Source organism: Rhincodon typus, chromosome 30 (genome assembly GCF_021869965.1).
Source record: "Rhincodon typus isolate 14 chromosome 30, sRhiTyp1.1, whole genome shotgun sequence".
NCBI lineage: Eukaryota > Metazoa > Chordata > Chondrichthyes > Orectolobiformes > Rhincodontidae > Rhincodon > Rhincodon typus.
This window is the reverse complement of record NC_063361.1, coordinates 10,105,228-10,133,194: the sequence shown is the minus strand read 5'-3', so window position 1 is coordinate 10,133,194 and position 27,967 is coordinate 10,105,228. Positions and strand designations below refer to the sequence as shown.

The window sequence follows — 27,967 nt, the reverse complement described above, 5'->3', positions numbered from 1 at the left end:
TGAATGGGTGAGTGGATGAGTGAGTGACTGGAAAGAATGGTAGGGAGCATCAAGCAGGTTGGTCAGACGGGTGAGGCAGTAGGTGTGTCGAGTGGGAAGTTGTTGAGGTGGTGGATTGATAGGGTGGCCAATGGGTAGGGTGCTAAGTGGGTAGGGAGACAGGTGGGTCTAGTGATAAGTGAGTAGGATGTTAGGTTGACAGCAGGGTCAAGTCAGGAAGGGTAATCAGGTTGGGTTTGGCAGGGTTGGGCTTTGGTGTGTAGTGGAAGTTTCATGTGGTCTGGGAAGTGGTCAGGTCAAATTGGGTTGGAAGGGTTAATTGAGGGCACAGTGAGGGTCAGTTGTTGGATGCTGTGGGGTTAGCATGGGCAGGAGGGATGATTGAGTCAGGTTGAGAGTGTAGTCAGGTCTGGACAGGAGTATAGTTGGAGGCTGGGGAAGGAAGCAAAATTTGCCTCTAAATCAGAGTCAACGACATTCTCACAGGATCCCAGTGAACAGAGGAATTGCATGTCAGGTGCACAAACTGCCCAGGCAATTCCCATACGATGAGTCATAACTTCTGAAGGGTCCCAATGTGCACCTTGTGTGATAACATCTGGTCTCTGATGATCTGGGGACTGGAAGTTATGGGTCAAATGGGAGGAATGCTGCACTGTGCATTGTCAAAACTTTGGGGAGTTTTCACACCAAATGTCATCTGGCTATGGGAAACTGTGCAATTTTGTGCATTGTCTGAACTATGGAGACTGTTAGCACTGTCTGTTTCCTGAGCTTTGAAAGGTCATCGATCTAAAATGTTCTTTTCTCCGCTCTGATACTGCCTTATCTGTTCAATGTTTCTAGCATTTTCTGTTTTCATTTCAAATGATTACCAACTGCAATATTTTTGTTTTGAAGAGTTACACCATCTCACAGCAGCCATCCAAAATTTAAACCTGGCATTGTTTACGTTCAGTCTGAGTGCCCTTGGCTAGTTCAAATTGCACATATTCAGCAGAATGTCAGTTTTCTGGCCAATTACATCTTGTGCTTCCCTAACTTTTCTGCAGACATGTTTTCTGGAAAAGTTGATGTTGTCCACAAATGATGCTTCCTGGAGATTCCAATCCAGCAATAACAGAATTCACTCACCAAAGGTCCCTAGCACCTTCTGAAACCACAACCCCTTCCACCAGGAGTACAAGGGCAGCAGATACATGGCCTGCAAGTTCCTCTCCAAGCTACACAGCATCCCGACTTGGAGCTATTTCACTGCTCCTGCGTCAAAATCATGGAACTCCCTCTCTAACAGCACTGTGGGTGAAATTAATGACACTCCCACCCCCTCCACTGCACCCCCCGCTCCAATCCCCCAACACCTCATGGACTATAGCGGTTTAAGAAGGCACCCCAGCACCACGTTTTCCAGGCAATTATCATCATAGAATCCCTACAGTGTGGAAGCAGGCCATCCAGCTCAGCGAGTCCACACTGATTCTCTGAACAGCATCCCACCCAGACACACCCACCTTTCCTATCTCTGTAACCTTGAATTTTTCCATGGCTAATCCACCTAGCCTGCACATCTCTGGACACTATGAACAATTTAGCATGGCCAATCCACCTAACCTGCACACCTGTAGATGTGGGAGCAAACTGAAACACCCAAAAGAAACGCAAGCAGACACAGGGAGAATGTGCAAACTCCACACAGAGAGTTGCCCAAGGATGGAATCCAACCTGGGTCCCTGATGATGTGAGGCAACAGTACTAACCACTGAGCCAATGTGCCACCCTATTAGTGATGAACAATAAATAGTGGCCTATCATCTGCACTCACATCCATGAATGAATACAAGAAAAATCCACAGAGTAAAAAAGCAGTTTGCTGTACTATTCGTATTTTGCTAATTCCTGAACACTGTTTCATAGGTTGTGATATTACAGCATTACACCTCAAACAGCCAGTACAAATTGTTGTTCTGTTGTTTCTTTTGTGATTCTCATGGAGTGTAATTATCAATCTGACATACAACTGCTGTTAGACGAGATAAAGAAACATCATATTCCATTTTATTTTACAATGAAATGAACTCCATAGTGTTTGAATATGGGTCAGGGTTTCTCATTTCTCTCCTGCATAGTTTCCCAATTCTAAGCTTGAAAGGTAAGTGTTGGGAATGTATACTCTTCAAAGAGACAAGGAAACATTGGAGGCTGGAACAAAAACAGAAATTGCTGGGAAAACTTAGCAGGGCTGGCAGCATCTGTGGAGAGAAAGCAGAATTAATGTCTCAGGTACAGTGACCCTTCTTTAGATCTTCAGTCCCTGGACCTGAAGCATTAACACTGTTTTCTCTCCACTGTTGCTGCCAGACCTGCTGAGTTTCTCTAATAATGTCTGTTTTTGTTTCTGATTTCTAGCATCCACAGTTCTTTCGTTTTTTTTGTTTAACATTGGAGACTGGTTCAGCTACTGTCTAATCTTAATGAGAAAATCAGAAATGAGTTTGTCAGAGACCTGGAGTAGTCCGCTTTGTTTAGGCAAGACTAGGAAATGGCGCATTGTCATGGACTATTTGAAGCATCAGGCATTTTGACAATAAACTAAAATTCTGTTGGAGCCAGATTTGAAGGATATGCTTTTGAAGGATGAAGCTGACACTTAGATATTTTTCAATGGACAATTGTGACTTCAGTGACATTAAGTCTGATTGACTGAAGCACACAGACAAAAGTAAAGATCTTAATGAATTTAAGGTATTTTTATCCTGACCATGAGTAATCCAGATTGGCAAATGATTAGCAAATTGTAAAATGGCTCTCATCTTTAATCAGATCTGTATCTTACTTTGGGTCTCATGACATTTGATCAATTGAGAGATTTACCAATAAGAATGAAGGAAGGGACCAGGACAATATCGTTTTCCCTCCCAATTAAAAAAAACTATATAAATGGAGTCAATGAGGTGCTTTTGAAGACATCCAGAGAATGCTTGGGCCAAGTTACAATATAGTCATGGAGTCAAACAGCACGGAAACAGATCCATCAGTCCATCTCTTCAACTCTGACAGACGTCTCAGTCTGACCTAGTCCCATTTGCCAGCACTTGCCCCATATCACTCTAAATCCCTCCTATTCATATACCTATCCAGATTTCTTTTAAATATTGTAATTGTATCTGGCTCCACCACTTCCTCTGCCAGCTCATTCTGTACACATATCAACCTCTGCATGAAAAAAGTTACCCCTCTGGTGCTTTTTAAATCTTTTCCCTAGGATAAAAACTGTGGCTATTTACCCTATTCACACCCCTCATGATTTTAAAAGCTTCAAAAGGTCACCCCCTCGGCCTCTGACGCTCCAGTAGAAAAAGCTCCAGCCTATTCAGCCTCTTCCTATAGTTCAAACCCTCCAGTCCTGGCAACATCCTTGTAAATCTTTTCTGCACCCTCTCAAGTTTAACAATGTCCTTCCTATAGAAGGATGACCAGAATTGAACACAATATTCCAAAAGTGGCCTCACCAATGTTGTGTACAGCCGCAACATGATGTCCCAATTCCTATAATCAATGCTCTGACCAATGAAGGCAAGTGTGCCACACACATTATTTGAGTTTCAAAAAAGCATGCCCAATGGATGTAACTTTAATTTCAGTGTGTTTAAACTGTAAGGTCAGCAATTGGTTCTTTTCCTCTGGCAGGAATATATTGAAGCAAATACTGCCATCTGTAACTGAAATTTTATTAACAATGTGGAGGACTACACATCCATACACATTATTGAAAGGAGCTTTTCCTTCGCCAGTCTTTCACTATAGGAATGAATACGCAGGCATATTTAGTGAAGGTCTGAAGAGGTGTCAAGAAATCACAGGCTCATCATATTGTCATTAAGAACGTAGTTTGAAAATCTCATTTTCAACAGGAACAAAAACAAAGTAGCTGGAAAACCGCAGCAGGTCTGGCAGCATCTGTGAAGGAAAAAACACATGTTCTGAGGAAGGTCACCACACCCAAAACGTTAACTCTGTTTTTTTTCCTTTACAGATGCTGCCAGACCTGCTGGGCTTTTCCAGCAACTTTGTTTGTGCTCCTGATTTACAGCATCTGCAGTTTTTTCAGTTTTCATTTTCAACAGGTTTGTGTTATGTATTAACAGATAGATCACAATGTTACTAATATAAGTACAAGAATAAAGCATGAAATTTGTATGACAGAGAGTTGAGAAGATGTAAATGTGCCACTGCAGGAAGTTTGCAACAGACGCAAAATTTCTAATGTACCTAAGGACAATCAGAATCAAATAAGACCAAAATAAGAAGCACAGGTAACACTTAATTCACACATAACCTTTAGAGAAGATGTACATCTCAAATGTGACTGCTGCTTAATTTTAACCCACACAGACTTTACGTGCATAGAATTCATTTGTCAAAAACATAATATTGGACACACGGATACTTTCAAAACTGGATGCGTATGAAGCGTCATATATTACAAACCTAAATCATAGTCACAGAATCATAGAGTTATACAGCATGGAAACACATCCTTTGGTTCAATTCGTCCATGCTGACCAAGTTTCCCAAACTAAACTAGTCTCATTTGCCTGCGTTTGGTCCATATCTCTCCAAACCTGGCCTCACCAATGTCTTGTAGAATTAGAACATGACACCTCAATTCCTATACTGAGCAATGAAGGCAACATGCCAAACGGCTTCTTTATCACTGTCTACCTGTGATGCAACTTTCAATGAACTATGTACCTATGTCTCTCTGTTCTACAACACTCCCCAGGACCATAGCACTAACTGTAGAAGTCCTGCCCTTGTTTGTCTTGCCAAAATGCGACACTTCACAATTATCTAAATGAAACTCCATCTGCTGCTCCTCGGCCCATTGGCTTAAAAATTCTTTCAGAGATAGTAGGAACTGCAGATGCTGGAGAATCTGAGATAACAAGGTGTAGAGCTGGATGAACTGAAGAAGGGTCTAGGCCCGAAACGTCAGCCTTCCTGCTCCTCTGATGCTGCTTGGCCTGCTGTGTTCATCCAGCTCTACACCTTGTTATCTCTGGCTTAAAAATTCTGGTCCTCCACTTAGTATCAATTGGAACAATCCTCCAGTAGGTAATAAAAACTTACAGGGAAGGTATTGAAACTTACCAGGGCACCACTGCTCAGCAGGATCATAAAGATAATGAATGTTTCAAACCAGTTGTGTTCTACTATCCTGAAGCAGGTCTTCCTCAGAATCCACCACATCTTTCCTCGATCACTCTTTCTATCGATATCAAGACAAGGACAGACTCTCAAACAGCCTGTACAAGCAGAAAAAGTTTAAAAAGGTTATTTTAAGCACTTTGCTCCCCAAGGATGACACCTAATATTTCCTATAAAAAACTTCCGCAAAAAATTTGACCTCAGAAAAGAATGCACTAGAAAGACATGGTTTTCAACAGATGTTGGAATATGTCTCAGCAGTCAGTTCCCACTGATAACATAAATATAAAATGTAATTTTATAATGCAAGTATTAATAGGGCATCACCAGAGGTGAATTTCTGCTCACAAACCAAGGAGGAAGGAGATAGCAGGATTATTTAAAATTACCGGTTGATAAAATTGGTCACATACTGTCTGGGGGAATCACAAGATTTGGCAGATGAACCAAAGATTTTGAAGAGAAGGATAATTAATATCTATCGTTAAAGAAAAGTCTGGGAAGCACAAACTGACATGCATCATGTCCAAAATATTGGACTATGTCTCAAAAGAAAGAACCTGCATTTGTTCAGCAGCTTATACATCCTCTCAAGAATCTTAAGGTTCTGTACAGCCACTTTTGAATTATAGTCACTGTAACAACGTAGGCAGTGCACTAAAATTAAATGACACCGATGATCAGCTAAAATATTTTATTGATGTGGGATGTGGTTTAAATGTTTGCCAGATCTCTGGATGAATCTAAATGTCTTTGTTTGAAGAGTTCTGGAGGTAGTTTTATGTCTACTTGATATGATAATTGGAGACTTTCGTTCATTTTCTCAACTATAAGATACAGCCTGCATACGACACTGGGGATTCAACTTTGATCAATTGCTTAACTTTCAGTTTGAACCCAAAACTTTCTGAGTCAGGGACAACGGCATTGTGAAAAACTTGAAGAATAAGTAAATGTTTAAAGCTAGTCAGCATGGCTGTATAGTAGCGGAGAAGGAGAGATCGTGCTCAATAACTCCATTAGAATTTTTCAAGATAATATTAGAAGTTGGATAAAGAGATTTATCATTGACATTCTTTATCTATACATCAACAAGTGTTTTCAGGTACAGCTATATGCAAGTTAGTCAACTAGGTGGATGTCTTGAAGTGGTTTGACATCAAATTAGTTATCTGACAATATACCACTAGGAGTAGCTGAAGCTTTTCTTATTGATGCATTATACCAATTATTTGCAAGAGGGGCTACAATCAAAACTGTTCAAAGGGAGAAAGACGGTTATGGGTACTCAGGAGTGGGCTGAACAAGCACAGGGAGACTCATGCAGATTTACCAGATGGATTGAGAAACTATAATTCAATTTCATTGTTGACAAGTATAAAGTGGTACAAAAGGGTAAAAAAAAGTTAAACACTACAGGTATAAAGTAAATGAAGTTTGAAGATACATGGAAAGTGTTTGAGAATGTTGGCGGAATACAGTCTGGTAAATAAAATCTTGGGTTGTGCAGTCCATGGAAATGAGCACTGAATCTTTGGAATTCTCTACCACAGAGGATTGTGGATGATCAGTCATTGATTTTGTTCAAGCCTGATGTCAATATGATTTTAGATTGTAAGGAAATTAGGGGATCTGGTCGGAAAATGGATTTGAGATTTTTTGAATTAAGATTTTTGAAATAATGAAGTACGCTTGATGGCTTATACTCCTGTTCCTGCTTGTTATATTCCTAATACAAATGACAGGACATATAATGGGGCTACAACAAGACGGTGTCTCTTCCTTATCTGTAATTTATACAGCTCTGGTTGCCATATTTAAACATGGACACTGATTATAGCAAGGCACTGCAAGAGCTGAATTTATAAAGTAGTTCCTGTTCTTTGCATCTGGATGTATCTCGATGGAAAATGAGAATGGGATCACAAAACTTTGAAAATGGAATAAGTGGTAAGCGTACTATTGTATCATAATGTGTTCCGAAGAAAGGTCACTGGAGCAAAACCATTAACTCTGCTTTGTCTCCACAGATGCTGCTAGACCTGCTGAGTTTCTCCAGTAATTTCTGTTTTTGCTACTATTGCATGAATCAACATGTTGGAACTCTAGTACAGTGGGTCACATCCTGCCTAAAGTTTTTCCTTTCCTTCCCTCACTTCTATCTCTTTCAGTGCTTTTACCTTCTGTCAAACATGCTTCTGGTTCATTATTCTCAGAGTTTTCTTCTGCAACCTCCTCTACCTCTTTCTCATGAGCTTTCAGATCCACGGTACTGCACTGGGAAGAATCTATATTCAATTTAATCTGTACAGGAATGAAATAGCAGTGAATAATTAATATTGAAATAGAGAGGAGCCACAGTAAAATTCTCTAAGTAAAATCAAAATTATTGACAGGACAAGATAAACAGAAAGTCGGCCAGGCTTGGAGCAGCTGACAAATCAATGCTAGATTTGCTAGCATTCCTGTGACATATTCACAACTCTTATTTTCTGCAAGTACATTTGTTTGGTAATGCAATTATGTTGCTCCTTGTGTGGGCATTCTATTGTTTCAGTCATTGATCCACATGAGCTAATGAGTACTATAAAAACAGTATCAGCGTTTGAAATGAAAGCCTTAGGGAATGCGCAAAGGAATCCCAGATAGCCGTAAGGTCATCACATGGGTTTCCGTCTGGGGCAGGATATACCAAGAGGTCTCCATGTTAAAATTTTCAATATCTACTGACTTACTGACCCATTGTTTTTGTTGTGGTGTAATGATAAATGGATCTGAAATTTACTGGCGCTTCAATGGAAACTTGAGAATGATGCAAGATGGACTACTGTTTGCTGTCCTCTATTTTTCAATGTCACACAAGGCCAATTTCACCCCATAGTTTCTGCAAACGTCGGTAACATTTTCCATTGGGTATGTCAAACAGACTTTCAAAAAGATGAGGTACAGTCTGGGAGCGTACCAATATTTGTAGTGGCTCCCTGGAATTTGGCAGCACCTGCTAAGAATCCTTCTACCCAGAACAGTTGTAAAGCATTGAATTTATCTTTGCAAAGTATTATCGAATGATCAAGGATTAATGCTGGAATATCATCGAATGATCAAGGACTGATGGTGGAAAACAAGAATAAATGTACCAGAATTGCTGCCATATCAGAGTTAGAAGTTACCCCTAAAATCCATATGCAGCACACAAGTATAATCTATATTATAAAACCAAAGGAGTGCTGCACCAGTGCTTGTGTCATCCTTCTGTTGAGGCTCTATCACATCCTTTCAATTGTTTGTTAATTGCCCCACTATTAGAGAAATGTTCATGCCCTCAATGTATTACAATGAAGTTCACATAAGCGAATTACTACTATTATATAAGCAAATGAGTTACCCTGGACAACATACATTCAAAAAGAGGCCAATATTTTACTGCATAACAACAGTGGCTGCACATCAAAGTAAGTGCATCTGCGTAGGAAGTGTTTTACAAGGCAATGAAGATCTATATACTTGAAAAGGCTTTTCAGGTCCACAGTAGGAAAGAAGTCCCAGCCATCAGCCAATAAATCATCCAAGTGACAACTGTGCACATAAACTTACTGATTTGGGAATTTCATCTTTAATTGGCAATAGGTCCCGATCCTGAGGAAAAACATTAAAAGGACACACATTTCAGTCTAGTTATCAAACTGAAGGTTTATTCAGACATGGCCTTGTATAGAGGCTTAAATAATGGACTCTATGGATATTAATCCTTCAGTTTACTGTGGTATCTACAGGTCCAGTTCATTTGACATTATTCCTTACCTCTGAAGAAGACAAGTTAAAGACCTGATCCAAGGCCTCAAATGACTCTGCTGTAAAACTGAGATCTGCAAACGGAACTAGAGTGACTTGGCAATAAGCTTTGTTCCCTGTTTGTTGTAAAATACTTAAATGCCCTACCTTCTAGGTCATACAGTGTAGGCCACTTAGAACTGAGTTGTGGAGAAATTTCTACACTTAGAGAGTGGTGAGCCTGTAGAATTCTCTACCACAGGATGCATTTGTGGCCAAAACATTGAAAAATGTTTTCAAGAAGAGGTTAAAGACAGTTCTTAGGGATAAAGGGATCAAAGGGCATGGGGAGAAAGCAGGAACAGGGTATTGAGTTAGATGATCAGCCATGATCACATTGAATGGAGACCAGGCTTGAAGGGCTGAATGGCCTACTCCTGTTTCTGTTTTCTATGTGTCAATTTTTTTTGTCCCTTCTCAGTGCCACTACTTAGGCTCAGAACTGATAACAGCAGAATGTTGACTTCTTTTCGTTGAAGAAAAGAAACCATTGAATCAAACTGATAACTATTCAGGATTGGAGTCTGTAAAGTACATGATAAAAGATTTTAAATTTCTCACTTGTTTGTTTCTACATCTTAAATTAAATAAGTGCAAGTCCCCAAAAGTGGAGGGAATCTTCTCAAAATGGTTGGGTCTCGTTATTTGGAATTAGCATGTGTAAAGGAGCATGGAACTTAATACAATTACAATCATCAGGGAAAGGGTACTGAAGAAAATGATTCAAATTAAAATCTCACAAGTCCCTGGCCCTGATGGATTTCAGCCTAGTGTGTTAAAAGAAGCACATGCTGGGATATTAGATGTATCATTTGCAATTTACCAAAAGTCTATCGATTCTGGAAAAGTCTCAACAAATTAGAAAAACGCGAATTACATCGCTTTATTCAAAAACAAAGGAGGGAAACAGAAAACAGGAAACTACAGGCAAATAAGCTTGATATATTTCAAAGAAAAAATGCTGGAATGTATTATTATGGAGGTTAAAGCAAGGCACTTTGAAAATGTTAAAACCATAATGAAGTATCAACATGGATTTGTGAAGGAGAATCATGGTTAATTAATTTATCAGGGTTCTTTGAGGAAGTAACAAACAACATAGATAAAGGGGAATCAGTGGAAGTACAATACTTAGATTTCCAGAAGAAAATTGATAAGGTGCTACATCAAAAGTTACCTTACAAACCAAGAGCTACTGGTGAAGAGGGAGCATATTAAACATGGATAGAGAATTGTTTGGCTAATGGGAAGCAAAGGACGGGCATAAATGGGTTGTTTTCAGGTTGTCAGGATGTGACAAATGATGTGCCACAGGCATCGCTATTGGAGCCTTAATTTATAGTTTATACGAATGAACTGGATGAAGGGACCCAAGGTGTGGTTGCTAAATTTTCTGACAATACAAAGATAGTTTTGTGCCTAAGTTATGAAGAGGACTTAAGGAGTTTGCAAAGGGATATAGATAAAGTTGCAAAAATTTAACAGATGGCGTATAACATGGGGAAAATATAAGTTTGTCTACTTTGGCAGGACCTGGTATATGAAACATAAAAGTTAATATGCTGGCGCAGCAAGTAATTAGGAAAGTAAATGGAAAGTTGTTGTTTGTTGCAAGAGGAATGGAATATAAAAGTAGGCATGTTTTGATATAGAATGTTTGTGAAGTCACATTCAGAATACTACATACAGTTTGTTTCCCTGGCTTAAAAAAGGATCTAAATGCATTAGAAGCCATTCAATTGATACCTCGATGGGAGGGGATTATCTGAGAGGAATGGCTGAACTGGTTGGGCCTGTATCCACTGGAGTAGAGAAGAATGATAATGGTAATCTTACTGAAGCATATACAATTCTGAAAGGATGTGAGAGTTTGAATGCTGAAAGAATGTTTTGCCTTGTGAGAGAATCTAGAACTTGGTGATACCATTTAAAATTAAGATGCTCGCGTTTATGATGGAGGTGAGGAAGATTTTTTTTCCCTCAGAGGGTTGAGAGTCTGAAATGTTTTTGCCCAGAGAATGGTGGAGGCAGATCATTGAATTCTTTTAAGGCAGAGGTAGATTGATTCTTGATTGATAATGGCGATTGTGACAATGTGGGAATGTGGTGTTTAGGCTACAATCAAATTGATCAACCATGGTCTTATTGAATGGTGCAGGAAACTAAAGATGAGCAGGCTACAGCCATGGCCTCTTGCTGCTTCTAACTTGTAAATTTTTTATGTATGAGAGATCAACTAAGATTGGACTTAGTCCACTTATCAGCCTGAGTTTCCTTCATTCTTGCCTGCTGTCATTTCAGATTTGTCACTTGAGGCAGGTCACGGGCTAATTTGGATGTAAATGTCACAGCCTGATTACATTATCGATCCTGCAACATGACATTAATGTCAACTGTGTGTGTCAGTAACAGCAGATGAACACAGTCATACATAATGACTGGCCAGAAGAAGCCAGGATCAGTTTAAGGACAACATTACCTTTATGTCATTATGGACCAAGAGGAGCAGAAATGATCTCCACTCAAGAGCTCTTATGTCACCCTAACCCCAGCTTTGTATCACTTTTTACGTGTTGGCATGATATAAAACAGGTAGGTCCACAGATGGTAGATGCATTGGTTGTGATTTTCCAAGAATCATTGAATTTGGAGAACTACTAGAGGATTGGAAAACTGTTAGTGTGACACCCTTATTCAAAAAGGGAGGCAAGAAGGGAGTGACCATAGGCTGATTAGACTAACATCTATTGTTGGAAAAGTTTTGGAATCAATTATTAAGGAAGTAATGGCAGAACATTTGGAAATCATAATCTAATAAAATAATGTCAGCATGGCTTCATGAAAGGGAAATCGTGCCTGACTAACTTATTAGAGCTTTCCGAGGAAATCTCAACCAGAATGGATAGGGAGGAAGTAGAAGATGTGTTGAATTTGAACTTTCAGAAGGCGTTCAACAAAGTACCTCACAAAACGTTAGATAAGAGCCCATGGTATTACAATAATATATTGGCATGGATAGAGAATTGGCTAATGGGCAGGAAGCAGCAAGTAGGGACAAGGGATTCTTGTAAGTTTGGTGATCCATGACAAATGGAGTTCCGAAGGGATCGGTGCTAGGACCCCAAAGTTTACAATGTAATTTAATGATTTGGAGAAAGGAAGTGAATATCCTGCAGCCAAATTTACAGATGACACAAAAGTAGGTGGAAAGGGAGGTTTCAAGAGGGATATAAACACTTTGCAGAGAGATATTGATAGGTTAAGTAAGCGGTCAAAAAACTTGGCAAACGGAGTATAATGTGGGAAAATATGAAGTTGGATATTTTGGAAAGGAGAACAAAAGAAAAAAAGTATTATGGAGAAAAACTTCAGAAAGCTGCAACACAAAGGCACTTCAGGGTACTTGTGCATGTAACACAGAAAGCTAGCACACAGCTACAGCAGGTAATCAGGAAGGTTACTGGAATGTTTGCTCTTATTTCAAGGGGTTTGGAGTTTAAGAATAGGGAAGTTTTACTACAACTGTACAAGGTTCTGGTGAGACCACATCCAGAGTATTGTGAGCAGTTTTGGTCCCCTTATCCAAGGAATGATATCCTTTCATTGGAGTAGATCAGAGAAGGTTCGCTATGATAATCGCCGGTATGAAGGGATTGTCTTAGATGCAAAGGATAAAGAGGTGGGCACCTATTCACTGGAGTTTAGAAAAATGAGAGGTGATCTCATTGAAACATGCAGGAATCTAAAGGGGCTTGACAGGGTAAAAGCTGAGAGGGTGTTTCCCCTCAGCGTCTAGGACCAGAGGGAATTACTCAGAATAAAGGGGTGACAATTTAAGACTTGAGTTGAGGAGGAATTTCTTCTTTCACAGGGCACAATCCTTGGGTATATTTAAGGTTGAGATACGTAGATTCTTGATCAGTCAGGGTTTCAAGGATTATGGGGAAAGGGCAGGAAATTAGATGTGAGGAATGTTGGAACAGCCATGATCCTATTGAATGGTGGAGCAAGCTTCAGGGTCGAACAATGTGCTCCTGTCCCAATTTTGTATGGTCTTATAGCATGACCAAAGCGCTTGTCCAGTGCCAGTTTTGTGCTGAAAACCATTCCTGGCATCATAATGTTTCCTCCCTCATTTCTGCCCCTATCAATCCTGTCAGTTTTGGGAGGGAGGCTGTCTTATATTGTTTATTCAGGCATAAGATTTAGAACAGACCAGGCATTGCATGGTGATTTCTATCCTGTGTATAACCTTACACCTGGTCTGACTATGCCCTCTGACAATGAAAATCGAGCATAGGTAGTACAATTCACAGACAGAAAATAATCCACACTTAAGATTTGCTGAACTGTTGCTTGAATGCCATCTTGTGCTCAATATTTAATGAATAATTTTATGAGTATTTAAGCAAACGAGTATGAGATGCTCAAAATCCAAACCACGCTTCTCACCATGTTGACATCCTCAGTGTCTTCAGAGCTTTGTTCCTCCTCTTCAGCATCAGATTCACCCTCGGCAATAGGAACATGAACAGTCAAGTGAGCGTTGGCCAAGAGGCCCAAGTGATCATTTTTCCCTTTTGTTGTGGTAACCCCATCAAGTTTAGACCGCTCTTCCTTTCCAGTCTCTGTGTCTGTGTGGTTAAAGTCAAGAGCCCCAGTTTTTGAAGACGACAAGTCATCTAATTGTTTCACTTCCTGGTCAGGTTTCTTTCTTCGAAAGATACTGAGAATAAAGCCTTTCACAAAATCTATCGCCCTGGTGATTCTGTTGAGTGCAATTTGCAGATTGTTCATTTCTGAGTCATCATCAGGTGCTGAGAGGTTATCTGCACTGAAGGAGCTTAACAGCAAAGCCAGGAAGAGGTTAAGCACCTGCAAATGAACATTTGGCCATCAATGATCACAGTCTTATTAATATCGTATACACAGGCCACAGGAAAAGGGAAAAGAATGGTTGTTATGTTGCACCCAAAGTCCTAGGGATTAAAAACATAATCAACATGCAACTTCTGTTCTATTGTTTTATCAAATGTCTTCTCTAAACCACACACTGCTTTCCCATTCAAAACCAAAAGAACTGCGGATGCTGTAAATCAGGAACAAAAACAGAAGTTGTGGAAAAGCTCAGGAGGGCTGGCAGCATCTGTGAAGAGAAAATCAGAGTTAACGTTTCAGGTCTGGTGATGTGGAAGGGTCACTAGACCTGAAACTTTAACTCTGATTTTTTCTTCACAGATGCTGCCAGACCTGCTGAGTTTTTCCAGCAACTTCTGTTTTTGTTTCAGCTTTCGCATTCCTCTGATAGTACCAGTAGTAATATACAGGATGATTAATTTTCTTTTGAGGAAAATCTATTTATTTCTATTGCAGGGGAGTCCAAAGAGTGTCCTGGCTCTGAATCCTAACCACTTTTGGGTTCTCGGAGCCCCAGCAATTAAGTTCTGTTCCTGATTATATTTCTTATTTGCTGATTTCTCCTGTTTAAATTTGGTACGCCTAATAGTTTGGAGAGGCCCAATGCCTCTTTGGTGAACAAATATTAAAACAGGAAATTGAGATAAGTCAGTGTAAGAAACCTCAGGTATTATTGGCAATAAGAGTTTAAACTTTACAAGTAGCCCATAGCACTCCATGATCCACATACAGCAGACCCACAAAAACAAGCCTAGACCAGAATGACAAGAATTAAGTGGGCCCAATAATTATTATAATTATTATAATTATTAATTCATGCGGAGGATATGGATGTCACTGGCAAGGTCATCATTTATTGCCCATCCATAATCATCCAGCAGGCAGCTTAGAGTCAAGCATGTTGCTGTGGGTCTGGAGTCATATTGTAGACCAGACCAGGTAAGGACAGCTGCTTCCTTCCCAAAAGGGAACTAATGAATAAAGTGGGGCTTTCTAACAATCAACAATGGTTTCATGGTCATCATTAGATTCTTGATTCCAGATTTTTACTGAATGAAAGCTCTACTCCCATGGTAGGATTTGAACCTGGATCCTCAGAACATTTCCTAGATCTCTGGACTAATAGTCTAGCAATAATACTGCCAGGCCATTGTAGTTGCTCAGTAATAAGTTCTTTAATCCATAGAGACACACAGAGCTAATTTTATTAATTTTTGATTAGGAAAATGAAAGCAGTACAGTTAATCAGCTGTGGCAAACTTAGCACAAACTTAAACCGCAGTTTTCTTCTGGATTACACAGGCTTTCACTTAACTCAATGTGCTCTTTAATTCACACTGCAGACTGGTTTCCTTTGTCATACTCTATGCAGTATTGAGGGACAATAGGCACATGTTCAGCTGCACTGATTGGTGAAGAGGGAAGGTACAAGAGGGTAAATAAAGAATTATTTTTGTGCAACCACAAAAAATAGGAATACTTTTGAGCTTCATAAGAATGATGCAGCCAAATGCTCTTCTGCCACAATCCAAATATTCCCCGACAGTTGGACTGGCCTCTTCAGCTAATGAGGTGGCCTGTGTTAGCATGCAGCAAGACCTAGACATCATTCAGGCTTGGGCTGACAAGTGACAAATTTGTTTAACACAAGTGCCAAGCAATGAGCATTGTTAGTTGAGAGATGATCTAACCATTTGATCTAACCTTAAAATTCAATATAGCACACCTAGGGCCATGGATGAATCTTTAACCATCAACATTCTGGGGGTGACACCATTAGTCAAAATATAACTTTTTAACACAAACGCTGCAGCTAGAATAGCAAGTCACAGGTTGAGAATTCTGAGTAACTTAACTCTTGACACCCCAGAGTCTTTCCACCATTGAAGATACACAAGTCAGGAATGTGATGGAATATTCCTCCAGCTCCAGTACTCTCAAAGTACTCATCCACAAGAAGGAAACTGCCTCATTAGCATCCCATCCATCATCTTAAAAATTAAACCCCTCTAACACTAGCTCAAGGCAACAGCTGAATTCACTATCTACAAGATGTACTGCAGCTAATCACCAAGGATGCTTTGGCAGAACCTTCCAAATAGGCAGCCTGTGTCATCTAGATAACCGAGGGCAAAGGGCACATAAGAGTGCCTGCCAGTGCAAATTCCACTACAATTACACACCACATTGACAGGAAAAGATATCTCTGTCCTATTGCCATCACTTGTTCAAACTCCTGGAACTCCCTCACCAAGAGAACTGTGTGCATGATTGCAGACAATGACTTGAGTGGTTCAAGAGGATGCTTCACAACCACCTTCTCAATAGCAGTAAGGAATGACCAATAATTGCTGGACTACCAACAGTTCCCACATCCCATAAAAGAACAGAATGAAACAATTTTTGCTCGTTCTGTGCAGGATGCAATAGAGGAAGTTCATGTTGGATGCGCCATGGCATCAAGGCCTATAGCTCCCTCAGGATGGACCAGACACTCCGCCAACAGTACTGAGCATTAAAATCTATCTTTTTTGTTGTAAAAAACAAATACTTCTGAAATAACTACACAGAGGCCACTATCCCATCACCAAGTCACTCTTTATTTACTTGTGCACAGTACTCTGGCTGTGGCCAGTCAGCTCGGAGTCAGTCACCAGAACTAAGGAGATTCTAACCTCCTGTTTATATTGGTCAGCCAGGGCTTTCCTGATTAGGGTTGGTAACCAGGGCCAAACAACGATCTTCTAGTCAATGAGGTCAACCTGGTTCCAATCACTACATCTCTCCCCCAAGTCCGTGGATGTCTTTCACTCGTAGCTTTATATGTGACGTTTTCACACCAAGTCTGGTTCCTCTGATTCAGACTCTAACACGGGCTGTGTGTACTGCACTGTGGCCCAACTCTTATGTCCTGAGTGTCGTGGGAGAGTTTGCTCCTCTTCTTCCGATGGTAATGTTTTGAGGCTGCATCCATCTCAGACTCTGAGGTTTCCTCGACAGAGGGGGAGAGCCTATGGTTTCAGACAGGCCTCCTGGCTGTTCTGAGGGGCCAGTATGTTTTGTTCCTGCCCCGTTTGTGAGGGAACAGCTTTCAGGTGATCCACGTGTTTGTTCAGGACTGTAACACGTACCCAAACTTTGTAAGTGATGGGATCTTGCCTTGTGCCCATACATGGTCATTTCCATGGTTCCAGCACCAAACTTCATCCCCTGAATTAAATTGCCTCTCTCACTTAGAGAAGGCATGTGGCCGGCATTAGTGTTTCACCCTCCACTGCCCCCTTGCCCCCACCCCCCCAGTCTGAAAATATCAGGTCTAACCTGGTGCAGAGTCTTCTCCCCATCAGCAACTCTACTGAAGCTATCCCTGTTGTTGCTTGTGGATTGGTCCTATAATCGAATAGGAACGAGGACAGTTTGGTATCAATTGATGCTGTAGGTTGCTTCATTAAGCTTGCTTTCAACATTTGGACCATTCTTTCCGCTAGACCATTGGACAATGGACAGTACGGAACTGTCCTTATGCGCTGAATGCCATTGGACTTTAAGAAATATTCAAATTCCCTGCTGGTAATGACATCCCATTGTCTGTGACTGATACTCCTGGGAGCCTTTGTATCTTGAACAATGCTCACAGCTTCTCAGCTGTCATTCCTGAGTTTTCTGAATGAACTTTATGTATGTCCAACCACTTTGAATGGGTGTCCACAATGACCAGGAACATTGAGCCCATGAAAGGACCAGCAAAGTCAACATGCAACTGAGTCCAAGGTTTTCCTGGCCATTCATACGAATGTGGGGGTGCTGCTGATGGCAATTTTTGTCCCTGTTGGTACTCTGGGCACTGCCCCACCAATGCCAGCATCCAACCCCAGCTCCAAGGCATAGCTTCTTGCTAGCATCATCATCTTGGAAACCCCTTGATGACCCTGGTGGAGTTCAGCCAGTATCTGGTGGCGACCTTTACTCGGGATATTCAACTTTGCTCCCCACAGTAATATGCCATCGTCTACACCGGGTCCAGAAAGGTTTCACAATCGGTACGACCGGTGCTGCCCATTCTGCAAACTGCACTGGTTTGATGGTTCCTTCTCTCTCCAGCTTCCTGATTTCCACCTCTACTTTTGTCTGCAAGGCCAATGGCACTGGGTGGGCCTTGTAAAATCTCGGAACTGGTTCCTGGCCAACATGTAAAGCGTCTTTGTCCCCTTTGATAGTCCCAAGCACTTTCTGAAATACACCTGGTTATTTCTCTACGTCTTCACTGAGGCAGCCATTTTCTAATCGAAAAATGACAAGCCAATCCAGGTGACTCTTTCTCAACCAGTTCCACCCCAATAGGCTTGGGCCTGATCCTTTTATTACCATCAGTGGAAACTGCACCAATTGCTTCTCATAGGAGACCAGAACCAAAGTTGTACCCTTAATCTGCAATGGTTCCCCAGAGTATGCTGTCAGTCTGGCTGAGGTCTTGTGCAAACTTAAAGATTGGAGTCCTGAGCGAATCTTGTTAAAGACAGATTTTGCAACAAAACATACAGCTGTGCCGATATCAACCTACATGTGAACTGGGTGACCATTTAACCTAACAGTAACTTTAATCGTTCTGATTTGGGTGTCACTAAGCAATTTAATTGTTCCAACCCACATGTAGGGGGACTTTCCAGGGTGTGCGCTGTCCTGGGTACCGGCCTACAAGTTTTCTTACTCAAGTCAGGCCTTTTAGGGCTCCTTTGCTGTCTTGAGTTCGCATACTGACACCAAATACTTTGACTTGCCGGCCTACATTCTGAAGAACCTTTTAGCCACTTAGCCAATGCTCAGCTTTGTTGTGGGGTTCTGCTGTGGGTTGGCTTAGGGTACCCCTGCTCAGGATACGCCGTGCATGAGGCTCTGTGAATGCCTACACTCAAGTGGTATTCCCAAGCTCAGTCAGGCAGGTAAGGGAGTCCACTTCCATTGGGATGCCCTGTAACTCCAATGCTCCACTTGCTGCATTTTCTAATGACAAAACCAGTTGTTGTGCTTGTTTGAAGTCCAGTTGTGCTTCAACTAGTAAGCACTTCTGCATGCTAAGTCATTAATCCCACATACCAAATGGTCTTTCAGCATCTCATTCAGTGTTAACCCAAAATCACATGCCTCGGCCAGTCGTCTCAATTCGTCAAAACTCCCAATATGGATTCCCCAGTTCTCTAACAGCCAAATAAAACAGATGGTGTCTCAGAATTATAGTAGGGTTGGGGGTCATAATATTCCTTAACTAACTCTATCAACTCTTGAAGGTTTTAGTGTTTTGTGCTTCTGGGAGGGGTAAGCCACTTATAACCAAAAATGCTGCGGGTCCGCAAGCAGTCAGAAGAATTACTCGTTGCTGTTCATCTGCGCCAATGTTATTTACCCAGAAAAACATCGCATTCTTTCCACATACTAGGCCCAGTCTTCAACAGCAGGATCAAATGAGTCAAGTTTCCCAAATAAAGGCATGATGCCAGAAACGCTTACTCCAACTCCAAGATGACTGTTGCAAACGAATGTTCTTCCGCGCGGCCTGTTTGCTCCCGCTGCCACTGAAATAACTACTCAAAGGCTGTTTGCCGTCACCACATCACCCTTTATTTACTTCTGCACAGTACACTGACTGATCAGCCAGCTCAGAGTCAGTCCCTGAAGTAAGGAGATTCTAATCTCCTGGTTATACTTTTCAATCAGGGCTTTCCTGATTGGTCTAGGTTAACAACTCCAATCAACAATCTCGTAGTCAGCGAGGTCATCCTGGTTCCAATCACTACAATGTCAAAGCATATCAAAGTAAATAAGTTAAGGTTACACTAGTTAATGAAATAGATGTGTATAATTATGTATAGTATATGGGCTTTGCACAAACGCTTGCTGCAAATAGCACCAATTACACTCATTTGTGACTTACATCAACAGTATTACTATGGCTATTGCAAAGCTGAATTCTTGGATTCTCCACTAACACAATTGCATCATGTGTTTTTAAATACGAACGTTCAGAATTGTGCCAACTGAAATCAAATGCATTATGATGTAAACTAAATCGCACCAAATATTTCTACTTATCCTCAATAGGTACTAACAAGCTGAGTCATAGAGAAGACTATTCCCTGGAGAATCCTCTCTCTTGAATCCTGCTGAGCTGATCACATTCCAAGGGTGTGATTAAATTCCTGCTGACTCTTATGGAATCCAAATGGAACCAAAGATGGAGGCTCGTGCATTTCCTTCACCCTTAGCAGTAATTGCCCTGTACTTGTCACCTATTGCACAGATTCCAAACCAACAACCTCACATGATAACGTTTTGCACACAATCCATATTGGGTGCCATTGGAGATTGCTTTCAATTTATTTTGCATCAATTTTCTTTTGTCCTCAAACAGAAATGATTTGCAAACTGTCTTAACAGTGATCTCACAGTACACAACTCTTTGGCTTGCATTATGTGGGTCAGACATAAGCCTTAAATAAATCACTTGTATCATACTCATAAATATATTTAGTCACAGCATCCAGCCAGTCACAAGTAGCTGTCACATTTAGAAAACCAAACTTTTCAGTAAGAATCACAGCATTATAGTTGGTATTAGCCAACGTACTTTAGAACCCATGTTTAGTGTGAAATGCATCATCAGAACTATACTGGAACATGATAGCTGCTCTAACATCATTGCCAACAATTTGCACATGAAGGACAAATTCCTAATTCATGGCATATATGGCACTATACCCTGCCTCTATTAGAGCTGAATGAACATATCAAGTTTTGTCACCTCTTTCCCCAACTAAGCCTGATGTGAGGGAGATCAAAAACAAAACAGAGTGTTGTTTAGCCAAAGCTTGGAAAAAGTTTTTCAAACATTTTCCCAATGAGAATGTGGGCGCTTAAGAAAGTAACAGAACCTGATATGGAGACAGGCGTTCATGCTGGCACTGAACTGGAAGAGTAATTAGCACATTTTGTGGTCTAGGAAAGGTTTGAGTTTCATGGGGCTTAGCTGGATTTTGACTAAATTGAACTCCAGGGCTGAAATTATTTTCAGCTATTAAGTTATTTATAAAAATATATTTCTCACATTTACAATACGTCTGCTCTTGTTTTAAAGGCTTATATTGTGCTCAAGAAGTTGAGCCGACTTGTGTTGGGGATGGAAATGATTCAAACAGGTAGGTTTCCAAGTTTATAATGCAAACAAGAAGCCTCACATGCCAGGATGGTGTTTCAAAATTTCAGGCACAAATCAGAAAACTATCCCTCTAGGATTACCACAGAGCGTGCTCAAGTCTGGTTCTGCACGACAAGATGTTATGTTCAATCCATTAAAACTCATAAACATGTCTTGGCTCTAAAGTACAGTCAATATTATACAATATTATAAACACCAATTTCACTTTTCAAATCAGTTTCCTTCACATCTGTTTCAATGAAACTTTTAATTTGGTAAGCAAATTGGACTAGTATTATGGAAGTCCACTGTTATCAGAACTGGAGTTGCACAGGATTGTCTGCTGATAATGAGATGAGAAACTTCTCTTTCTTTCAGGAGTCTTGAGTGACATATATTTGAGAAATGAGAGAAATTCAACTACGATGGGAGCAGAAAATGGGTGACAGCAAATTACACAACTCTCTGATTTTAATGAAGAAAAGCAGACAACAGTATAGAGAAAGTAGCCAATTCTCCATCACCTCAATTGTTCCAAACGGGGTCACAACCCAGTTCCTATGGGATTTGAGTTCATGTTAACAAAAGTGCCCTTGATCAGGTTTGAACCTAGGCCCTAGAGTTATAAAGTACCAGGTGCAAACACAGTTTATTGACCAATTTGTCTACACTCTCATTCACCTTCTAAATGAATTGTATGATGTGAAACTTCCATAGATCGTAGCTAAAGAAATTCATAATCAGGCTAAAATTACATTATAAACCAGAATTTAAAGATTAATCCACATAAATGTTTTCAAAATATCATTTGCCTCTTGTACAATCAAGCAATCAGTATTAAATATTTAAATCTACATCACCTAATTCCAGAAAGTGAATACATTGTTTCTTTTACCAACAATCCCAATAGACCACAAAAGTATCTCATTTCCATATCACACCTTTAAAAATATCCCAAAGCGTTTTGCAGGAGTATTGTGAAACAAATGTGACACCAAACCATGTAAGGATGCCCAAAACTGAATCAAAGAGGCAGGGTTTAGGAAGTGCCTTAAAGGAGGTAGAGAACGGAAAAGGTGGTGGGAACAGAATTCCAGAGCTCCTGTCCTTGGCAACTGAAGGTACAGCTACCAATGGTGGAGCCGTTAAAACTGGGAAGCCACAAGAGGCTAGAACAGCACGGAAACAGATCCTTCGGTCCAACTCATCTGTGCTGACCAAATATCCTAAATAAATCTAGCCCCATTTGCCAGTATGTGGCCCACATCCCTCTAAAATCTTCCTATTCATGTACCTATCCAGATGCCTTTTAACTGTTGTAATTGCACGAGCTTCCATCACTTCTTCTAGCTGCTCATTCCATACATGCACCATCCTCTGTGTGAAAAAGTTACCCCTTAGATCCTTTTTAAATCTTTCCCCTCTCACCTTAAACTTATGCCTTCCAGTTTTGGACTCCCCTACCCTGGGAAAAAGACCTTAGCTATTCACGCTATTCATGCCTCTCATGATTTTATAAACCTCTATAAGGTCACCCCTCAGCCTCTGACATTCAGGGAAAATAGCCCCAGCCTATTCAGTCTCTCCCTGTAGCTCAAACCCTCCAACTCCAGCAACATCCTTGTAAATCTTTTCTGAACCTTTTCAAGTTTAACAACATCTTTCCTATAGCAGGGAAGGAAATGATTTCCACATTATACAATAAAGCTTATTGCTGTTTCTCAGACATTTCTGGAAATAACTTTCTTTTAGAAAACCTAGCTCCAGATTCATTGTAGTACGGCAATGTGAAATTACTGTGGTTATATAGCAAAACCAACTTGCATAGGTATGTTGAACTTTGATGCCGAAAAATGTCCTGAGGTGCTTAGCAGAATGACTGTAAAATCCCTAAAAGGAAATATTTGGACAGTTTGGTTAAAAAGATAAGTTTTATGGGTCTTATAGGAGGAGAGGGAAATGAACAGATTGCGGGGATGAATTCTGTCTCATAAGGGCCAGGCAGCTGAAGACACTGCTACTAATAGGGAGTCTATTGATTAATTAAAATGGTGTATTTGATTCTGAAGTTAATGGTTACATCTATATCACTAATTGGATGTTCTAAAGGTATTTTGGTGACATTGATATATTTGATTGATGGTTTCCCTCAATGTGTTTAAATGCTTTAGGAGCTTATGCCCATTGTGCAGTATCCTTTTCATGTCAAACTTTCAACCAGATTCTTCTATGCTCTTACACCCAACTAACAGCCATACCGAGGTGGTAATGACTTGCTCCATTCAACTTGCTCCACTGGCACAATTACTGTGGGGTGTATGTGGTCACCTACATTTTAATGCATTACATGAACAGTGAGATTAATGTGATTGTTTGGCCTGGAAAGACCTGCTCTTACTTCAGCCTACATTTCTGAGACCACATCCTACAAAGAAGGAATTGGTCCACATCATGAACTTGTGCAGGCCATGTTAATGTCAGAGATACCAAACCTAAATGCAAAACAGCCTTAAAATCTGGTAAATTGATCAAGAACCTGAGTACAGTGTAGGGGAGGATTTGAAAGAGATGAGAAGAGAGTGAAAATGTTCCTAACTTCAATAGGTAGAATATTTTGCACATAGTATGATGCCACATGTAGAGTTTTCTGTTTTCTTTGTTTGACCGCAATAAATGTTGCATCAGCTCTGCGTGTAGAAGCTGAACAATCATTTGTTTAAATTCCATTTTAAAATTATAAAGATTTTGCAAATACTACATATTATATTGCTCCAAAATCATACTCTACTACTCAAGTAGTTTTAATATAAAGTGATTCCTAATTTATCTCACAGCCATATCATTTGTAAAAGTCCTCCAACCTGCAATGAGAAATCGCTAATAGCAAATGCCACATTCCAAAGGGCTTCAGGTCACCAGAGGACCTGATTCACAATTAGCTCATATCAGTTTTGACATTATTCAGTTAGTGCTTCTCATTCACTCAATGGCATTGGCTTCGGCATCCTTTTTGCACCTAATTGCCAAATCTAAGCCTTCAAGTGTTGGATGAATGTATTGGCTCATGATTTGTTTAAACAAATTGGATATTTTTTATCAAGAAGGACCTCTCAGTATCAAATCAAAATGTGGCAAAAGTCATTGCCAACACATTTGACCCTTTGAAGACCTCCTTACGAACATCTGTGCACTGCTGACAAAGTTAGGACCACTGCCTCAGAGACTTGTTATGCAACAGTCAGACTCATAGCATTCGAACTTATTAGCCACTGTCTCAGAGCCCATTATCACCATCCAGTGGTATGTTCTGTCTCACCAGTAGAACAGATTAACTAGAGGTGGAGGCAAGGTGTTATACAGTTGAGAGGGAAGGTTCCAGGGAGGCTGCAATATTGATTCCAAACCTATCCATGACATCTTGTGCCTTCAGTTCAAACCTCCTGGTAAGTAAACCTCCTGAATCTCTCCTACTCCCCCAAGCATCGATCTAATTCCCCATTACCACTTTCCCACAGCATTTTCTTCGGCTGTCTTCCTCAGAAGTGAATGTGATTCCAATTCAGCCAGAGCTAGAAATATTGAGGGACAAGGAACCAAGGCTGATGGATGGTTGCTTTTTAATTAATTCACAGGATGTGAGCTTCACTGTGCCAGTGCTTACTCCCCATTTCAAAATGCCCTTGAGAAGGTAGGTGTTGTTACATGATTGAATAGATTCCAGGCCAGTTAAAGGACATCATGATAGTCCAGTCTAAAACGCCTCTATTAGTTAAGTACTCTAATCTAAAATGTCTCCACTTTACTCCGTTAGTTAAGTAGTTCAATCTAAAATGTATCCACTTCATTTTGCGAGTGAAGCAGTCAGTCCAGTACAAAACAGCTCAGTGTAAGAGTAGTCAACTCTATCAAGCAGCAGGAACATAAGTGAGCAAAGAATTCAGACTATGTGTAAGTCTGTGACATTCTGACAGCGTAAATAGTGTTGTTAATAAACTTCAAGACATCTATATCACCAAGAATCTTTGTGGTATATATTACATGGACCAGAAATAGGGAAGCACTCAGACTATATCGTCCTGGCAGTGGTACTGACCTAATAAATCATGTCAGTGGTAAGCCTGCTTGTTCAATCACGGCAGTCAATATAGTATAGATACACCCTCAGTACAGTTAGGGAAAACATTTGAGCAGTTTGACCAGCAATGGTGATAATGTTCTACATCAGGGGAGGGGATGGCTTGGAGAGGAACTTGGTGTGAGTTGTGTTCACTTGTGTCTGCTGCCTTTGTTGTTCTCGATAGTGGTTGTCACAGGTTTGTAAAGTGACATTGAAGGAATCTTGTAGAGTTGCTGTAGTGCTGCTCCTGAAGTCAGAAACTGGATCTTTCCCAATGATTGCATTGTGTGCGATATCATTCACAATTACTGAGATACCAAAGCAGTTGTACCTCCATGCAGCAATACTGAGGCACCATTCAAGCCTGGTCTGATAAGGGAAAAGTAAAATTTCTGCTGTACAGGTGCCAAGCAATGGCCACCTCCAAAGGAGAATCTAACCATCCCTCTTTGATATTCAATGGCATTGCCATCACTGAATCCCCTACCATCAACATCTTGGAGATCACCATTGATTGTAAACTTAACTGGGCCTAATGGCAAAACAACAGGTCAGAGGCTGGGAATTTTGTGCAATGTAATTCATCTTACTCCCCAAAGCCTTTCCACCATCTACAAGGCATAAGTCAGGATTGTGATGAAATAATCTCCATTTACCTGGAATAACACAGCTTCACTGACATTCGAGACGCTTGACACCATCCAGGACAAAGCAGCTGCTTGAACACTACCTTATTCAGGAGCTCCACCATTCATTCCCTCACATATTGACGTATAGTGCAGCAAATATGCATCATCTACAAGACGACCTGCAGTAACTCACCAAGGCGGCTTCAATTGCACTTTATAAACCTGTGATATTTACTAGTAAGAGGTCAAGGGGAGCAGAGATATGGGAACACTACCAACTGCAAGTTCCCCTGCAAACCACACAAATACAATTTAGATCCATATCTCCATTTCTTCACTGTTACTGAGTCCAAACCTTGAATTCCCTTCCAACAGCACTATTGGCCAGAACACATGGACTGCAGCACTTCAAGAAAGTGGCACACCACCACCTTCTTAAAGACACATGGTAGGCCAGACCCCCAGTCAAGCACGTTACTGAAGCAGATGGGTTTTTACAATATTCTGGTAGTAACATGATCAGTATAATGGAGTCTACACTTTCAGTCTGGATTTATTAATTAAATTTCAATCCACCAGCTGCCATAGAGCCCATGGCGATAGAGACAAGGTACTGGCATGGATAGAGGATTGGCTGACTGGCAGAAGGCAGAGAGTAGGGATAAAGGGCTCTTTTCAGAAGGGCAGAAGGCAACTAGTGGAATTCCACAGGGATCAGTATTGGGACCACAACTGTTCAGGTTAAACATTAACGATCTGACTGAAAGAACTGAGGGTGTTGTTTCTATGTTTTCAGATGACACAAAGATAGACGGAGGGACAGATGTTGTTGAGGAGGCTGGGAGGCTGCAGAAGGACTTGGATGGACTAGGAAAGTGGGCAAAGAAGTGGCAGATGGAATACAATGTGGGAAAGTGTGAGGCTATGCACTTTGGTAGGAAGCATAGAGGCATAGACTACTTTGGTTAACGTGCACGCTCAGTTGGCAGTTTGGGAGGAAAATGCAACATTAGCATTTATTTTGAGACGGCTAGAATACAAAAGCAGGGATGTACTACTCAATGTGGAGCTGGAGGAACACTGCAGGCCAGGCAGCATCAGAGCAGCAGGAAACCTGTTGTTTCAGGTCGGGACGTCAGCTTTCCTGCTCCTCTGATGCTGCCTGGTCTGCTGTGTTCCTCCAGTTCCACAATGTGTTATCTCTAACTCCAGCATTGGCAGTTCTTACTATCTCTGATGTACTACTCAAGTTGTATAAGAATCTGGTCAGACTGCAGTTGGAATATTGTGAGCAGTTTTTGGCTCTGAATCTAAGGAAGCATGTGTTGTTCTTGGATGAGGTCCAGAGGAGGTTTACAAGAATGATCCTGGGGATGAAGGGCTATGATATGAGGAGTGGTTGAGGACTCTGGATCTGTGCTGATTTTAGAAGGATGAGGGGAGAATTTCATTGAAACTTACAGAATACTGAGAGGCCTGGATAGAGTGGAAATGGAGAAGATGTTTCTACTTGTAGGAGAGACAAGGGCCTGAGGGAATAGCCGGAGGGGATGACCCTTTAGAACTGAGACGAAGAGGAATTTCGTCAGCCAGAGGATGGTGAATCTATGAACTTATTGCTGCAGAAAGCTGTGGAGGCCTGGTCATTGAGTGTATTTAAAACAGAGAGACAGAGGTTCTTGATTAAGAGGGGGATCAAAGATTATCGCAGAAGGCAAGAGAATAGGGTTGACAAACATATCAGCCATGATCAAATGGTGTAACAGACTCATTTCTGCTGAATGGTCTAATTCTGATCCTATATCTTATGGTCTGTGGTTTTATGGTCTTTCAAATTGTTAGCCAGAGACTATGGATTGTGAACCCATTCATTCCTGGTAAGAAAAGGATCAGCCATGATCTACGTGAATAGTATATGGCTACAGGGTCAAGTAGGTTAAACTAGCCTCATGCTGTTCCAAATTTCCTACGTAAATGATCTGGAGGAAACAATTGAAAGAGGGATTGAGCTATTATAGGATATCAAATTTCCTTTGCACTGTGACTGGCGATTTGGAATTCCTGGTCCAAATGTTC

At 40.8% G+C, this 27,967-nt stretch overlaps 1 protein-coding gene across 1 annotated transcript in view; it reads right to left on the bottom strand.

Moving 5' to 3' along the window:
- Positions 1-27,967, bottom strand: part of LOC109910502 (sodium channel protein type 4 subunit alpha-like) — a 110,383-nt gene that overhangs the window by 41,363 nt on the left and 41,053 nt on the right. Inside the window, exons 15-19 of the mRNA XM_048614391.1 lie at positions 13,492-13,914; positions 8,803-8,844; positions 7,389-7,512; positions 5,152-5,306; positions 4,595-4,627 (exon numbers count right to left, since the gene is read on the bottom strand). Coding sequence (XP_048470348.1) covers positions 4,595-4,627; positions 5,152-5,306; positions 7,389-7,512; positions 8,803-8,844; positions 13,492-13,914 — 777 coding nt within the window. The remainder of the gene's footprint in view (positions 1-4,594; positions 4,628-5,151; positions 5,307-7,388; positions 7,513-8,802; positions 8,845-13,491; positions 13,915-27,967) is intronic.